Raw genomic sequence first — 18,800 nt, forward strand, 5'->3', positions numbered from 1 at the left:
TCTCATTTCCCTTGTGGGGTTTATTACATTTTTCTCCCACATGTGCTCAAATTAAGGCTTCTACACAGGATACGCCATTGCTAAAAATATGAGGCCCAAGTTGTCATTTCTGTCCTCAGCAGAGAAACTGACATGTGTTGTTGATTGATTTCTGAAAATATTTCAGATAGCTGTACCCGAAGTAAAGATTCTAATAGGAGTTAAAACCAAGAGGAATTGAAGTTGGCAATGATTCACATATAAATCGCAGGTTCTCAGCTCCATGTTCTCCAGAAATCCAGGGCAGCTGCTTTTGGACTGCTTCACCTCACTGAACCAACACCTCCAGTCTACGGTTGCCTTTCTTCCTAAAGACTGGCCCTGTGCCTTGCTTTACGGCTGTCTCCACCGCCTTGACAGCAATGCTGCTTTGTTTAAACTTCACCACAAACCTGGAAAAGACAAAACAACTATCAGAATGAAAGAAGAAACATTCTAATACTAACTTACCTAGAGCACTGCTTCTTAAACTGAGGGTTCTAACTCCAAATGGGGTCCCCCTAACTCAACGATGGCTGTTTTAGATATTTACACAAATCTGCTGTGCAGCATTACCTGCACTCTGCAGATGATGCTTCAGCTGTCTATATATATAAAAGAGCGTTGGCATCACGGCGACTCACAAAACAACAAAAGTACAGCCCCCCCCAACCTCAAAATTTGACAACACAACCCATCATCCACGCCTCAAGGTTGATACAACAAAAAGAAAAGAAAAATAAAGTCCTAATTAGAGGGAGAGCAATAATTTTTTTATCCAATTGCTGCCAGTTTAGAGGGCTAATCTCTGCCCACTTGGTTGCCTAGCAACCAAGGGACAGCCAGGTTTCAGTTAGGGGACAGGCAGATTTAGGCCTCACTTAGACTTCTTCCACAGAATATCTAATTTGCGCTGGATTATATGGCAGTGTAGACTCAAGGCCCTTCAACACAGCTATATAACCCATTTATAATCTTATATTATCTGCTTTGCACTGGATTATCTTGAGTCCACACTACCATATAATCCACTTCAGTGTGCATTTTATATAGCTGTGAAGAAGGAGCCTCATATAATCCAGTTCTGAGCAGATAATATAAGATTAGAAATATACAGTAGAGTCTCACTTATCCAACGTAAACAGGCCGGCAGGATAAGTGAATATGTTGGATAATAAGAAGGGATTCAGGAAAAGCCAATTAAACATCAAATTAGGTAATCGTTATACAAATTAAGCACCAAAACATCATATTATACAACAAATTTGACAGAAAAAGTAGTTCCATGCGCAGTAATGCTATGTAGTATTTACAGTAGAGTCTCACTTATCCAACGTTCTGGATTATCCAACGCATTTTTGTAGTCAATGCTTTCAATATATCATGATATTTTGGTGCTAAATTCATAAATACAGTAATTACTATATAGCATTACTGTGTACTGAACTACTTTTTCTGACAAATTTGTTGTCTAACATGATGTTTTGGTGCTTAAATTGTAAAATCATAACTTAATTTGATGTTTAATAGGGTTATCCTTAATTCCTCATTATCCAACATATTCGCTTATCCAACGTTCTGCCGGCCCGTTTATGTTGGATAAGTGAGACTCTACTGTACTGTATTTACAAATTTACCACTAAAATATCACAATGAATTTAAAACACTGACTACAAAAACATTGATTATGAAAAGGCAGACTGCGTTTGATAATCCAGAACATTGTATAAGTGAATGTTGGATAAGTGAGATTCTTCTTTAATATGAAATAATTACTGGGATAGAATAATGCAGAACAATATAATCTCTAAAACCAGGACAGTAAATAAACAGGGGAATTCCACACAGGAAACAATCCGGGCCAGCTAACACCTCCCAACAAAGTATTCCCATCATCAAAGTCTGGCAAATCCTGTTTTCTCAGGGTCACAGACAGTAGAAGCACATAAAATATCGCAAACAACACCACTCTGAAAACAAGGGAATTCCAGACAGGAAACAATCAGGGCCAGCTAACACCTCCCAACAAAGTATTCCCATCATCAAAGTCTGGAAAATCCTCTGTTTTCTCAGGGCCACAGACAGTAGAAGCACATAAAATATCGCAAACAACACCACTCTGAAAACAAGGGAATTCCAGACAGGAAACAATCAGGGCCAGCTAACACCTCCCAACAAAAAATTCACTCAGGGAGGAAACAGCCAGGCTTTAAAGCTGCAAGGCCATTACATCCTAATCATTTTTCCTAATTGCAGCATTCATACTTGCCTCCAACAAACAAAAAAAACCAATCAGAAGTATTATATATTCACAACCTTTAGGAAATAATATCCCCTGATGGTGCAGCATGTTAAAGCGCTGAGCTGCTGAACTTCTGGACCGAAAGGCCACAGGTTTGAATTGGGGGAGCGGAGAGAGCCCCCACTGTTAGCCCCAGCTTCTGCCAACCCAGAAGTTCGAAAACATGCAAATGTGAGTGTATCAATAGGTACTGCTCCGGCGGGAAGGTAACGCCGCTCCATGTAGTCATCCCACATGACCTTGGAGGAGTCTACGGACTCTTGGAGTCTTGGAGGAGTCCAAGTCTTCGGCTTAGAAATGGAGATGACCACCAACCTCCAGAGTAAGACACGACTGGACTTAATGTCTGGGGAAAACCTTTACCCTTGACCTTAACTACCACCAATTCCTCAATACTTTATTTCCCATACCACCATACTTCGCCACAGCAACGCGTGGCCGGGCACAGCTAGTACTTTATAAAAAGGGAAATCGGTAGTCTCGTGCATTTGTATGAAATCGCTGCCTGTTTCTATTTGTCCCATTCATATGGCCCCATTTCTATTTCTGCCCACTGCTTATGGAAATGGGCACCTATACAAATGAGCTTTTCCATTCAATGTCCTAAAAAATGATTTTTTGGGCCATGGGCGGCAAAGTGCCAGGGCCTATAGGTCCTGCCAGCTAGGGTCTACATCTGAGCGGATCCGGTACTCGATGCTGTAGGCTCGGCTCACAGGGCAAACAGTTGAGCACCGAGAGCTCGATGCTCATAGGTCAGGCAGGCAGGGCCTATGAGCATTGAGCGCTCGGCTGTAGTTCCTGTCTACCAGACCTATGAGCGTTGAGCGCCCGGCGTTTTGCTATAGGCCCTGCCAGCCAGGGCCTACAGCCAAGTGCCAAACATCAGCCAACCAAACAGCTATCGTTAACCTCCTTTTTCCTGTTTCACAAAGTTCCTTTCATTCCAGAGAGGGTTGTACCCTTCCATGCCATCCGAATAGACAGAACGGAATAAAACCACGAATGAAACAGATGAAACAGGATTTGGGTCCAATTCTAGAAATCAGTCTGTTTAGCAAGCCTTGCAAATGCTGATTTTTAAAAATCAGCAAATATTTGATTTTACACTCATTTCATTTATCTAGATACCCAGAGTTGCGTAAAAAAAATGGGTCAAAAGGGCTTGTGGGGAAAGGTTTATGAAGCCCTGATCTAGAGAAGGTGCTGCAATGCTCAAGTTCGTTTAGCAGAGTTTCAGGCCACATGTCAAGCTAAACAGATACAAAAGTTGCAAGAGAATAGATAACTCTCATAATGCTGCAATAAGTTTTGCATGATGTGGTCATCATTTCTATACAAGATTTGTCAAATGCTATAAATGCTTGGAGTCAACAGTTTCACATTAGGAGTCAAATACAGTAGAGTCTCACTTATCCAACGTAAACGGGCCGGCAGAACGTTGGATAAGCGAATATGTTGGATAATAAGGAGAGATTAAGGAAAGGTCTATTAAACATCAAATTAGGTTATGATTTTACAAATTAAGCACCAAAACATCATGTTATACAACACATTTGACAGAAAATGTAGTTCAATGCGCAGTAATGCTATGTAGTAATTACTGTATTTACGAATTTAGCACCAAAATATCACGATGTACTGAAAACATTGACTACAAAAATGCTTTGGATAATCCAGAATGTTGGATAAGCGAGTGTTGGATAAGTGAGACTCTACTGTATATAAGCTTTTTACAGGGATAAAGAGTGGTCTTCATAGGGAAACCAGCTTTCATCCTGTTACCACTCAGAGAGCTGCCTTTTTCTATATCAAACATGCTATTTAGGCTATATTAATTTGTGAAGATGGTAAGATGCTGGTGCTTGTTCTAACTACTTCAACTAATCATTTGCATTAGCATTATTTTAAGTGAAAAAAGGGAGGGTGTCAAATTCTGAATGATTAGCTATCATAGAATTGACATACATGCCACAAGACCACTACATCAGGGTTGGACCAACTTCAGATATGTAGGTTCAACATTTTCCCCTATTGTTGATACATGCACGCATTAAAAAAAAAACTCTGGAGTGCAGGAAATTGTTTTGAATACCACAGCTTAGTGGAGACCACAGAGGCACATCCACTTCTGCATGCAGGCAAACTCAAGGCCCTTCCATACAGCCATATAACCCAAAATATCAAGGCAGAAAATCCCACAATATCTGCTTTGCACTAGGTTATCTGAGTCCACAATAGATTTCATTGGACCCTTCCACACAGCTGAATAAAATCCCACATTATCTGCTTTGAATATATGGCAATGTGGACTCAGATAACCCAGTCCAAAGCAAATAATGTGGGATTTTATTCAGCTGTGTGGAAGGGACCAATGAAATCTATTGCAGATCACTGAAGCAGAGAGAATGTCCTTGACTCCCATTTAATAATATCAGGCAAAAATGCCCCTGGTGAGGCAGATATCTTTGGAGAGAGATTTAACATTGCTCCAACCTATGTGTAGGGGGGCAGTTTGTTGATGCTATTGTAGAAATAGTCTGGAGTTGGAAAGCCTAGTAGAGGTACTGCAGATCATTCAACTACATAACAGCAGGAATGATTCTACTGTTTGTTCGCTCTGAACTCACTAAGACCCACTGGTGGATTTGTGCCTATGTGGGGACACAGCTTTAGCCTACATCCTCAAAAATCCTTCAGATAAAATGTCAGGGTGGGGATGAAATCAGAGAAAATCAAGGACTCCTTATTTACTGAAATCTCTTTCCCCCCAAGACTATTGATTTTGTGCTTACTCATCAGCCACTTGAAGTTTCAATTTCTGCTTTGTAGTGTCCAACACGGTCTGGTGTAGTCGAGTGATCAGTTCAATCAGATGGTCACTGATAAGCAGGAAGTCCCCTTTGGTGCCTGCTGTGGAAGACTAGAAAAAACAAAACCAGTTTATTATCATGGCTTTAGGGCAGGGGTCCTCAAACTTTTTAAGCCGAGGGCCGGTCCACAATCCTTCAGACTGTTGAGGGGCTGGATTATCATTTGAAAAAAAATACGAACAAATTCCGATGCACACTGCACATGTCTTATTTGTAGTGCAAAAACAACAACAGCAACAACAACAACAATGAAAGAACAATACAATATTTAAAAATAAAAACAATTTTAACCAACATACATTTATCAGGATTTCAATGGGAAGTGTGCTCCTGCTTCTGGCCAATGAGATAGTCAAGTTAATTAGGGTTGTTGTTGTTGTTGTTGTTGTTGTTGTTGTTGTTGTTGTTGTTGTTGTTGTTGTGTGCCTTCAAGACATTTCAGACTTTGGGCAAGCCTAAGTCTAAAATGTATTTATTTATTATTTATTTATTTACTGCATTTATTTACTACATTTGTATCACACCCTTCTCACCCCAAAGGGGACTCAGAGTGGCTTACAAATTATATGTACATACAATATATTATATTATTAGCATAGCACAATATTAGCATTATATATTACTATATTGAACTATACCACTATACTGTAATATTATTAGCAATATTATATGTAATATAGAATATATAATTAATATTATTATATGGTATTATTAGTGTTATATTGTATTACATTATAATATTATTATCAATATTATATGTATATACAATATATTATATTATAAAACTGAGGGCAGGGGCCAGGTAAATGACACCGGAGGGCCGCATCCGGCCCCCGGGCCTTAGTTTGGGGACCCCTGCTTTAGGGGATCTGAAGCTTCCTTTTGTCAGCTCAGCTAACTACTGCTAGGCAATACCATACTTTTATGGTTGCTGTACCTAAGATCTCCCATCATGCTAGCATCAGTCTCCACCAGTGTACCTCTCCCTCTTCCCAGCTGCTTTCTGCTGCACCACAGTCAGGAGCAAAAACTGCCAGGTAAAGCTCCATTTCCCTGGCTACTGATCGGCAGCAAGAGTAAAACTGGGCTTCTTTTAGCAGCTGCTTGTGAGTTCCTAAGAGAAGAGAAACCAGTCTCTTCCCCCAATGTAAGGTTTTTTTCTTCCTCACTCTGTGCTCAAGGGCAGCCAGAAAAGGCACCCCAATAGCCAATTAGACCAGTGGTTCTCAACCTGTGGCTCGCCAAGTGTTTTGGCCTACAACTCCCAGAAATCCCAGCCAGTTTACCAGCTGTTGAGAACCACTGAATTACAAGCTGGGGAGGTAGAGTTGTGTCCTGAAGCCTCCAACTGTTGTTGCAAGTTAGATTGGGATCTTGCAGAAAATAGATCTAGATATCTCCTGTAAACTATGGATGCACACACATGCAAGCATAATGATATGTCACCAACACACCCCTTTTGTGAAAGTGGAGTGGAGGACAATATACGTTCCTTTTCCTCAAACCGCAAACTAACTACTACCAGGTCTAGCAACACCAGGTTAAGGGAGAGAAACCCAACCATGATGATGGCAGGCCCATGTTTTCTAATGCCAATGAGAAAGGATGATTACAAGCAGAGAAGTGATGGATGGGAGGATAGGGCTCAATTAATCCTGTGCTGACAGCTTCTATCCTGCCAGTTCTCGCTTACATCAGGCTTTAAGACCAAAAAACAATGGGTCTAATATTTGTGGAGATGAAGAAGTGGAAGGATTCTATGTCATTCACTGATCAATCACTTAGGTGACTTAGGTAACTGAATGAACTAACCCATGCATTTCTCAGAAATAAGTTCAGCTATGTCCAGCAAGAACTACATTTACTGTGATCGCATAGCACTCAATCCAAGAAGTGGTTTAATTGCAGACTTGTTTTTAGCCTTACATTTATGCAGATTGTGGCTGTCATGGCAAAAATTCCTTTTAGGTTGTATTTTTATCATGATCAGAATTTCTGAGAGATTTGCTGAAGCTCTAATCACCCTGTAAATGTCCTAGTGTTTAATTGTAAAATGTGCTTTTCTTTCACTGCTACCAAAAGCACCAATGAGAGGTGGAAATTTAAAAATTAAATAAATACAGCAAATTCCAAATCTGTGTGAAGTTCCTTTCAGATTGGTTGCAATCAAGTGCATACTAAAAATAGACATGTCACATTTCCCCTTTTATTCCACCTTCCACTATGCCACAGTATTTTCAAAGAGGATTACAGAAGCATGAACTAACGCAGGAATTTCTCTGGCATGTCCCAGTTTCCTGTCTAGCTTTCTGGGTAGCAATCCCTCCTCTCTCTGCCCCACTCCATTGCGTTACCTCTCTGATGTGCAGAACAAAACACCCATCTGAGTAGCGTGTGACAGAGACGCTGTCTATGTCACTCAGGGTGATCACTGTTTTGGGCTGTGCAGCCTTGGGATCAGCTAGGATGATGTGACTTTTGGTAAGAATAAAAATTCGAGTAGAAGCCTGGAACGGAAAGAGAATTTTATCAGCTATAGCTGCTGGTTAAAGACATAAAGTAATACACCCACTGCCTGAAACAAATTCAATAGCTGCTGGTATGTTTCTGGACACAGTTCAAAGTGCTGCTTTTGACCTTCAGGGTTCTACATGATTTGGGTTCAGACTATCTGAAAAAATGTTATTTCCTTCTGCAAGCATGCTCAGGTTTTAAGATCTGCAGGGGAGGACTATCTCTCAACTGTATTCATAGACACATTTCGTGAAGACACAAGGGAGGGTGGACCTCATTTCTGCAGGAGATCCAGGTAGTTTCCATCCAAATGAAGTATTCATTTAATATCATGACTAGTTAAGTTTTTTTTAAAAAAATTCAAAAAAGCCATCCAAATATAAAATCAAAGCACTGTTTTTTGTTTTTGTTTTTTTAAAAAAAAATCATTAGGAAAGCATTGAGCAGGCAACCAAAAATCCACCAGATCCATCTGTGCTACCAGGCTTATAACCCTTTATCACTGGACAGGACTGGCTGGGTTTATGGGTGGGTAAGTTTTACCTCCATTGCAAAGTTGTCATTTGAGACAGTGATTTGTTTTTCCCATAGCAGTAAACTGCAAAGAATCTTTCTCTTTTTCTTTTTTGTTCCTCTTATCTAACCCTATTCTTTATCTTGAGCCTCTTCTTTTGGAAATCAGTAGGAAAAGTGAGGCCTTTTCTCACCTTTCCATCACCTCGGTTGACTTTCTTCACATTGTCAGCCATAACCAGCTTGCCATCAGCTGTGCTTTGGAGCTTACGATATTTGGGATTCTCCTTGAGACCCAGGTATTCCCCTTTGAAAGGCTGTGAGAGGCTAAAAGGTAAAAAAAACACACCAACTTGGTAATTTCGTGCCATTCTTGAGGAGTAAAATTTCCCATCTTAGTTTGGATAGCTCTTCCACTTACCTCTTCTGATACAAACTTTTCTTGCCTCGGAAAAGTTCACTGGCACACAGTTTGTCCTGTAAGAGTGCTTTTCTCTGTGGTGGCAGCTGATCCCGATATTTCTTACACTATGCCAGAATGGAAGAATGTGGAAAAGATGGGACAAAACACAAAAGTTAGACATCTCATTCTAGAGCCATCTCTGTGCTAGGACCACAAAAAACTCTGGCTTTATTGACAAAAAATAGGTTAGAGTGACCTGTTTCACATTTGGAATCCTCTTTGGTGCTGGATTCCCCAAAATGTTCTCAACAGAAGGAAGGGGAAGGGGAGAGTTCCACTCGTGTTAATGGAGGACCACTTCACTTTCTTTAGCTGCTGTGTAGAAGTGAAATGGGGGTGGGGTCAGATGTATATAAGGGGGAGACATAAATCTCCTGTACCTACATAGTAACTCCAGTCTGGATTAAAGACCCTGTTACTTACTATAAAGACAGGCAGACAGACACTAAGGATCTGCTTAACATTACATATTCAAGAGAACATGTCATAAACCATATGCCTTAGTCTTTATAGCCAGTATTGAGACACAAGGGGAAGAATTATAGTTCATTAACAGGCAACTGAGGTTTCTCATGTTGGGTAGACAAGCATACTAAGAATGAAAGAAGTGAAGAAACAAATGAAGAGAAGGGAAGTCTCTTCCAATGCTACTTCAATCCCCTCTACCATCACTTATTGCCAACCACAACATATACAGTAGAGTCTCACTTATCCAACATTCGCTTATCCAATGTTCTGGATTATCCAAAGCATTTTTGTAGTCAATGTTTTCAATATATCGTGATATTTTGGTGCTAAATTCATAAATACAGTAATTACTACATAGCATTACTGTGTATTGAACTACTTTTTCTGTCAAATTTGTTGTATAACATGATGTTTTGGTGCTTAATTCATAAAATCATAACCTAATTTGATGTTTAATAGACCTTTCCTTAATCTCTCCTTATTATCCAACATATTTGCTTATCCAATGTTCTGCCAGCCCGTTTGCATTGGATAAGTGAGACTCTACTGTATTACTGAATGTTTAATTTGCATAATACGTTCAGGTCCACCGTAACTGGACTGGCAAACAGACAAGATCTGTATACTCTCAAATTACCCACTCTTTGAGATTCAGTTGACTGATTGACTGATTTTATTGAATTTATATCCTGATTTTCTCCCAAGATGGATACTGAAAGAAGAATGAATAGATCACCCGTCTCTCACCCTCCAATGGTGGAAGATCTTCTTCAGCTCTTGATTGGCGTCAGTGAAAAATTTATAAGGGGCAGGAGGCCAAGCCTGGTCAGTTGCTTTCATGGAAGGGAGGTTGTTTTTTAGGCCCAGGAGAAATTTTTGCACCTATTAGGTGGGAGACAGGAAGAAAAAAAGGGTATCTAAAGGGAATGGTCCGTACATGACAGCAAATTTCTTTTGCTTTTACAGGTCACTTATAACGGTTACTTCCTAAAACATACAGAGTAGGCTTTCTGTCATCTTAAATTGTAGCATCTCTCTAATACGGATTACAGTGCCTTGCAGAAATGTTCACCTGTACATGCACACACCCTTTGAGAAGGGACAGTGTGCTTTCATTTACTTAACTTTTGTGTCACCATTAAATATTTTGCTTCTTCGCTGTGTATCTTGTGAACATTAAGTGGCAACGCTACTAATTAAATGCATTTCAATGCCAGATCATAACAGCAACAAGTGAAAAAGTCAAAAGCATGTGGCTCTTCTTTCAAGGCACTGTATATGCCAGTACACCTTCATGATTAGGTTGGCATTAGCTTTCTTACAGAGCGTGATGACATTCAGGGGACTCAAACTATGTGACAATACACTTCTATCCTATTAGGGGATCATATGTCCTACTTTACAAACATAGTCCTCTATGTTTGAAAAGCTTGTAAGTTCAAGCCAGCTTTGAAGTTGAAGAGCTCTGAATTTAGGCTGTTTAAGGGGGAAAAGAGTTCAAATTATCTTTTTAAAAACTCCATTCTTATTTGTAGCCAATTCTGTTTCATGAATAGTAGCCTAGTAATACTGTTTGCAATTTCTCCATACCTTCCAGGGTGCTCGGTAACCTAAGTGTAGTTGAATAACGGTTTCCTCATCTCAAAAGTCGTGGCTTGTTATAAGTGCCCTCTTGTGGCAAATGCTCTCACATTTCTACTTATTTGGTTGCATACAAGCATACATGGGGTCAAAAAAATTATATGTGGCAAGGTATTGTTCAGTAGCATATTTTCAAGCCATAATACATCATGGTGCCTTGTTTTATTTCATTCCAATTTAACTATTCATTCCAATGTAACTGGATATTTTTTTTCTCCTTTTTTCTCTCTGCAGCGAATTGTTCCCATTCATTGCTTTTTCACCATTCCTGCTCCCCATTTGCTATCCTGCCCAAACCCCTTACCTACTCCCTTTCAGAAAAGGTTGTTTTATTTCCCTTCACTTCCCTACTTTCCTTTTGTGCCATTGTCAGCTACTTCTGCATATTGGTTCCACAAAGAACATTCACATTTCAGGCTGCTTAGATTTGGTTTCATTTAGCAACTAGCTCAATATACATCCTTGGCATGCCTGCTGTGGATTAAAATGCACATCACTATCACTATAGGGAATCACAGTAAAGTTAAGAAGTTATTTTCATTAACAAAAAAAATGAGTTATAAGCCTTTCCTTACGTAATGTATTGCACTAATGTGCTACTTAACTAAGGGCCCTTCCAAACAGGACCTATATCCCAGGATCTGATCCCAGGTTTTCTGTTTATCCCAGATTATCTAGCAGTGATGACTCATATAAATTAAATTAAAATATTTTTCCAGTAAGGAGGGCAAGCTATAGTAGTTGCACAGGCCATCTCTTTGACTTGAAACATTGCACTATATTCCTCTGCCCGAAAGCATCTTAGAATATAACATTGTATTTTAGTTCTAGTGGTCCCTCCAGGCCATCCTCTCCTCCATCCCAGTGGTCTTTTTTCTTTTTTCTTTGCAGATTCATATGTTATTTGAGTGATTATATTCCTTCTGCTTATATGATTGTTTTAGTCAATTGTTATGTTTTGTTTTGGTTTTAATTCTTATAGCATTTTATAGTGTTTTCAGTGTTTTATTGTACAATGTTTTATGCTGATTTTATATTGGAAACCGCCCTGAGTCCCTTTCGGGAGAGAGGGCGGTATACAAATAAACTTTTACTTACTTACTTACAAAGGCCAACAAAAATGAATTGGTGGACCCCATGCAGCCCACGGGCCATAGGTTGGACTACACTGATCTACAACATGCAACCTGTACACATTCTAAATAAACTCCTAATAAACTAATCTAGAAGCCTCCAAATCATTGCCTGTTGAGTATCACTTTAATTATCACTTTTGGAGAACCTATAGATTCCTAGGCGCAGCAGGTTAAGCCACTGAGGTGCTGAACTTGCTGACTGGAATCTTGGGGGTGAGCTCCCGCTGTTAGCCCCAGCTACTGATAACCTAGCAGTTCGAAAACTTGTGTGAGCAGATCAATAGGTACAGCTCTGGCGGGAATGGCTCTCCATGCAGTCATGCCGGCCACATGACCTTGGAGGTATCTTTGGACAACGCCAGCTCTTCGGCTTAGAAATGGAGAGGAACACCACACCCCAGAGTTGGACACGACTAGACTAAATGTCAAGGGGAAACCTTTACATTTTCTTTTAGAGATTCCTTAGAACCTATATTAATCAACTTGGTGAATAATTAAATCTGGAAAAGTGAAACCCAACTGTGTACGTTAAGTAAAAGGGATATAGGATTCCATGATCATTTTTTATGCAGGAGTTTCCTGAGACTTGATTCCATGTCAAGAGTTCTTCCTGGATAAAAACGTTGAGAAAGTTTGGTCTAAGCAAAGAAATCAACACAATTAATTGCCAAAATAATACCTTTAGATGGGGTGCTACAACTTGTTGTTGTGCTATTGCCATACACTCCACAATGACTCTTAGAAAACGAATGGAAATCAATATGAGCAACAGCAGGAAGATGAATGAAGGTAATGTGGGGATACAGGGGAGTTGTTGCAGGAACCCACTCCCCTGCTATATTGTCATTTTTATAACACAAAAAGTAACATGCCCATGGTGAAAGTGACAGTTTGCCACATTAAAAAACACACTAGACTTCAACTCCACTTTTAAACTACTGGAGTTGATGCGATATATTTTTTAAAGACCTGCTTAATTGGGAAAACAGTTTGGGTAGTTGAGAAGGAGGTTTGCAGTGCACTTATGAAAGTGTAAATAACAGAACATAAACAGACTCAGGAAGTGCAACGATTCTTCAATCTGAGAAGGGGCCCTGCTATGTTTAAAACACCCCTTTTTATTTTGCCAAATACATCATTTTCTTCATAATTTGAAGAATAAGTAACTGTTTCTTTCTGCTTCCAACAAAAGGCCCACTGTGACTCTACAGCAAGCCAGACCTTTTGGCAAACTTATCTGTATATCTCGGTCTATCATTTCTGTCTATATATATTCTTCCAGGGAATTTAAAATCTCCTAATATAAATAAATAACTTTGTATATATCAGGTATGGGAACTGTTTGGCCCTTGAGATGCTGCTTAACTACACCATGTTATGCTGGCTAAGACAAATGGGAGATGGAGTTCAGCTACTTCTGTGACATAGTAGAGACAATATGTGATACAGCTTTAAAATATTATATGATTATATGATGATTTTTCTTTCAGCATCTCTAAGATGAAAATGTATTAGGATAATCACTACTTTATTAAATTTCATATTTTTCCATTACCATTTTGAAATTTTGTCCTTTTTTTTTTTTTTTGGAGGGGAGGTACATTCTGGAGGAAGCAGTCCATTTGCACAGGACAGCGTGAACTGATAACACACCTAATAGCATCCTAAAGTAGATAAAAGGCACTCTCTTTCAGGAAAGCATCACTCACCAACACACAGTTTGGTGCCTCAAATTTTAGCCCTGTTTCTGAGTATATGTGACCTGCCGATTCCAAACATGGCACCAGTTTTCCCTATCAATTCTAGTTTTTGAAATACAGTACATAAAAAACCAAATTATGTAAAAGCGAGAAGCTGTGATTTTTCACATGCAACACACAAGCTCTATCCCTGATCTATGACCCTTCCTCTAAGCATATACTGAGGTTAGTTCTTCTTTGCTTACAGAAAACTAGCACTTATTGCATGTACGTACTGATATTCATAATAATACTTTAATATTTACAATTATTGACCTCTCCACCCAAGCCAGTGTCCTCTTAGAAGGGAAAAATGCTTTTTAAAAATCACATTCTGCACCTTCATTCCATGTCTTACGTATTGATGTGTAAGGGCAACCATTTGGCTTCTCATAGCGATCGACCACATGAATATAGAAAGTCCACAAGTAAGAAAGCATCTTCTTCCCTCTCACTGTATTTTCCTATTCCAAGAAGAATGTACTTACCAGGCTTCGGTAGATAAAATTGGTGATGCGCAAAGATGCTCCAGAGCGGAAATATTTCTTATACTCCTTCCGTGTCTGTGAGACAATGACAATTCTGTTCAGCAGCATGTCATAACTTAAGTGACACACACACATACACACAAAGGAAGTTGTCTATCTCCCAAGCCAGACCATTGGCCTGTTTTACCCAGCATTACCTGATATATTGGCTGTGCTCTCCAAAAGCAGAGTCCTGTTCATACATTTTAATCTTCTGAGACCACTTTTCTCCTGCCCACCTGGTTGAGTTAACTGAGCACATACTACGTTTGTGCTTTGAACCCAGGTTTGCAACAATGGGTATAAAGTGAGGATAAAGGGAAAACTGGGACATTTTAAAAGCTGCTGGAAAGGTGAGATGAAACACAATTAATTTGCATTGTCCCTGGATTATCCTTGCCAAATTAGGATTGTCCACCATTTTTGGGAGCCACAAGTTGAAGCCAGCCATGGGCAAACTTTGACTCTCCAGGTGTTTTGGACTTCAACTCCCAGAAATCCCAGCCAGCTTACCGGTTGTTAAGAATTGTGGGAGCTGAAGTCTAAAACACCTGGAGGGCCAAAGTTTGCCCATGCCTAGTCTATGCAGATTGGAAGGGATTATAACAGACATCCCCTTTAACTTGGTTGTATGTCCTACATTAAAGAGGTCAGCACTCCATTTGAATGACAGTCTCAGAAGATCAAACTTTATTTGTGGATATTTTCACTTTCAAGGGCTGTCTGGTCCATATCTAAAGACCAATCCAAATCGGGAGAGGTCTTGAAAATATTACCTATAGAACAGTCTAGTTGCCTAGTCACTACCCTACTCATGGTCACATGTACTGCATTTTTATCTATCTTGCTATATGTATCCAAGTTTGCATTTACTCACTTACTAGTTGCCATCTTGTTTAGAGACATAAAATGTATATAGAGCTATATGGACATTCATACACATGTAAGCATCGGCAGTGTGAGCCAAAGTGATGAAGTGGATTGAACACTGGAGCAGGATTATGTGAGACTACGACTTGAATTCTACTCAGTCATCAAACCCCAGTGAGTGATTTTGGACAAGTCACATCTTGGAAGATTTAGAGCAATGTTTCTCAACCTGGGGGGGTCCCCAGATGTTTTGGCCTTCAATTCCCAGAAATCCTAACAACTGGTAACTGGCTGGGATTTCTGGAAGTTGTAGACCAAAACACCTGGGGACCCACAGGTTGATAACAACTGACTTAGAGGAATGCAGCTGCAAGAATGATCTGAAAAAATCTTGCTTAGAAGACCTGTGTTAAGGTTACTACCGGCCAGAAATAACTTGAAGACATACAACACACACACATACCCTGTTTCCCCGAAAATAAGACATCCCCAAAAAATAAGACCTAGCAGAGGTTTTGCTGAATTGCTAAATATAAGGCCTCCCCCGAAAGTAAGACCTAGCAAAGTTTTTGTATGGAAGCATGCCCGGCGCCCGCCAAACAAAACACCAGAACTTGCAGGATCGGTAAATGTACACACCAGTTGTACATGGAAATAATGGTAATAATATATTAAAATGTTATTTATATTTAGACAGTAGTACAAGACATTCTTGACAGAAGTCATAGTTTGTCTGGTTTGGTTATGTTGGTTTGTGATGACAACTACTGTACAGTATATAATAAATGTTCATTTTTTTTGTTCAACAATAAATGTGAATTCTTCATGGAAAAATAAGACATCCCCTAAAAATAAGACCTAGCACATCTTTGGGAGCAAAAAATAATATAAGACACTGTCTTATTTTCGGGGAAACACGGTACACACAATTTAACATACATCTCTTTTTTGCAAATCTGTGTTTTGCCTTCTTTTCTGGTGATGTTTTTCCATTTTGTGGCAGCTCTTAGAGGATCATATTAGTTGCCACACCACCGGGCATTATAGGAATTGTCATGTGAGTACAGAAGGTGAAGCAGTCCTTAGTGCAAATAACATTCTCAAACAACTAGTACACAAGTTATTCAATATGCTGGACTCTTCATATGATAACGGAGTCCCCAGTGGCGCAGTGGGTTAAACCACTGAGCTGCTGAACTTGCTGACCGAAAGGTCAGTGGTTCAAATCCGGGAAGTGGGGTGAGCTCCCGCTTTTAGCCCCAGCTCCTGCCAACCTAGCTGCTCAAAAGCATGCAAATGTCAGTAAATCAATAGGAACCACTCTGGCAGGAAGGTAGCAGCGCTCCATGCAATCATGCCAGCCACATGTCCTTGGAGACGTCTATGGACAATGCTGGCTCTTCAGCTTAGAAATGGAGATGAGCACCAACCCCCAGTGTCGGACATGACTAGACTTAATGTCAGGGGAAAACCTTTACCTTTACCAACCTTCATATGACAACTGACTTTATAATGGAAAAAATATTAATTCATTAGTACTGTCCATACATTCTTTGTCTCCACCCATTGGAAAGATGTTTAGAGCACAATGATTTTAGGAGTTGAGACAGAATGAAAATGCAAGCAGAAGCAGAAGATACACCCAGGTGATTTAGTGCACTGGCTATATAGAATAACAAATTGTTTCAGTATATTCTGGAATTTTTCCAGAATATTGCCACTTGCTATGCAACAAGACCACAAGAAAGTATGTACATTTATGGAATTCCCCTTTTTATCTATTTTTTAAAAATGTTTTCTCTTTATAATCCCCCCCCCCCCCCCGTAGAATTTATGCCAATCAACCAACTCACTACACCTCTGTGTAATTATCAGACAAAACCCTAACAAGGTAGTCATATGGGGAGGGGGTGGGCTGATGTTGGAAGAAATGTGTTACAATGAAATATGTTGTCTGTAACATAACACTTTTTTGTGATCACACAGTGTAACAACTTTAAAATTAATACAACAATAAATAATATCTTTTGTGTACAACAGGAAACACTGATACTTTACTCCAAAAACATTATATTTTTGTCATTTTGGAGGACTGGAGAATTTTTAAAGTAAAAATAATTGCATTTCAAACTCTGAGAAAAGAAAATATGGAAAAAAATTATGGGCTCAGTCCTGGTAGAATGATATGAAAGAAAGAATTAAGACATGGTGATGGATATTTTAGCTACAGGTGGCAGGCCACTGGGTCTAGCCTACCAGACACCGATGTTGCCAATGTGTATTTATTACCTGATAACCTTTCCAGTAAGCAGAAATGGTGGTGGCAGCCTGAATCTGGCATTTCTTTTCCTTAAGTTCCCGTAGGAGCTTACGAGACTGTGGAAGAAGGGAGGGGGTGGATAAGAACCCTGCAGAAGCCCAGAACAACAACAACAACAACAACAACAACAACAAAGAAAAGCAGAGCACAACAAACAAAGTCGGGGAATTCTGAATTTTCACAGAAATGTGAGTACCCTTCCTAGCCAGTGAGAAATATTTTCCAATAGCAAATCAATCAAAGTTTGATTAACTGTGAAGAAGTAATTTTAATCAAGAAAGGCAATTTTTTTTGTTTGAGAAAGATACACCTTTGTTCTAATTCTGTTACCATTTGGGGGGGAAAGAATTTTAGATCTGGAATTTTCAAATGATATTATTATTATTATTATTATTATTATTATTATTATTATTATTATTATTATTATTATTATATTAGCTTCCAATTTATTTGTATCCCCAAGAAGCACCTCTACAATAGATAGCACAATAAATGCTATCTAATGACAATATTGAAAAAGATTTTATCAACCAGCTAAAAGGCCTCCCCCCCCCCCCCCCCCCCCCCGTGTCAGGAACAACTTGAGAAACTGCAAGATGCTTCTGATGTGAAAGAGTTGGCCATCTGCAAGGACGTTGCCCAAGGGACGCCCGGATGTTTGATGTTTTATCACCCGGCTTCTCTCATGTCTCCACATGGGGAACTAGAGCTGACAGACAGGAGCTCAGCCCACTCCCTGGATTCAAACCACTGACCTTTCAGTCAGCAGTCCTGCTAGCACAAGAATTTAACTCATTGCACTACAGGGGGCTCCGCTAAAAGGCTGATAATTAGCTAAATTAAAACAACCTTTAACTGGTTGACAGACTCAATTTTTACACATGGATCACAGCCATGCCATGCCAGAATGCAGAAACAGGAGCTTCTTCCCTCACTTACCGGGCTGAATTTTCTAAGATTAACATGCAACAATGACTTTGGGTGTAGTTTTGATTGCATAGTCACCAGAATTCATCAGAGTGTACACACAGGAATAATCAGACAGCAGATTCCAGGGAGAAAGAAAGAATTTCCCAGCAACCCATTGAAAAGAGGATAAGTGCACTCCTACAGTCCCTCATATTGTACTAAGATCTGCAAGTGTTGCCTGTGATTTGTCATCATAGCTAAAGGACGTGGGGGGAATAGTGGTTTCTGATTCTCCGTTAATTTCAACTGGTGTGACGTAACTAACCGCAACTCTCATATTAATATAATAAAGACAGCACTCCACAGTTGCAGGGGCTAGGGACACAAAATCCCTGCAAACATGAAAAACTACAAATAAAAAATGCTCTTTTTTAACTTGAGAGGACTTCTCTCTAGGAATGTGCAGGTCCTCCAGCATGGCTCTGTGACCAATTTCCAACACAAGTT

General features: G+C 39.6%; 1 protein-coding gene across 1 annotated transcript in view; it reads right to left on the reverse strand.

Moving 5' to 3' along the window:
- LOC100555455 (unconventional myosin-Ia) overlaps positions 1–18,800 on the reverse strand; it is an 82,625-nt gene continuing 63,825 nt past the window's right edge. The window contains exons 22-29 of the mRNA XM_062971638.1: positions 17,354–17,440; positions 14,156–14,230; positions 9,899–10,033; positions 8,642–8,748; positions 8,415–8,547; positions 7,548–7,700; positions 5,116–5,243; positions 1–431 (exon numbers count right to left, since the gene is read on the reverse strand). Coding sequence (XP_062827708.1) covers positions 308–431; positions 5,116–5,243; positions 7,548–7,700; positions 8,415–8,547; positions 8,642–8,748; positions 9,899–10,033; positions 14,156–14,230; positions 17,354–17,440 — 942 coding nt within the window. The 3' untranslated portion in view covers positions 1–307. The remainder of the gene's footprint in view (positions 432–5,115; positions 5,244–7,547; positions 7,701–8,414; positions 8,548–8,641; positions 8,749–9,898; positions 10,034–14,155; positions 14,231–17,353; positions 17,441–18,800) is intronic.

The sequence above is a fragment of the Anolis carolinensis genome, chromosome 2, assembly GCF_035594765.1.
Source record: "Anolis carolinensis isolate JA03-04 chromosome 2, rAnoCar3.1.pri, whole genome shotgun sequence".
Taxonomy (NCBI): domain Eukaryota; kingdom Metazoa; phylum Chordata; class Lepidosauria; order Squamata; family Dactyloidae; genus Anolis; species Anolis carolinensis.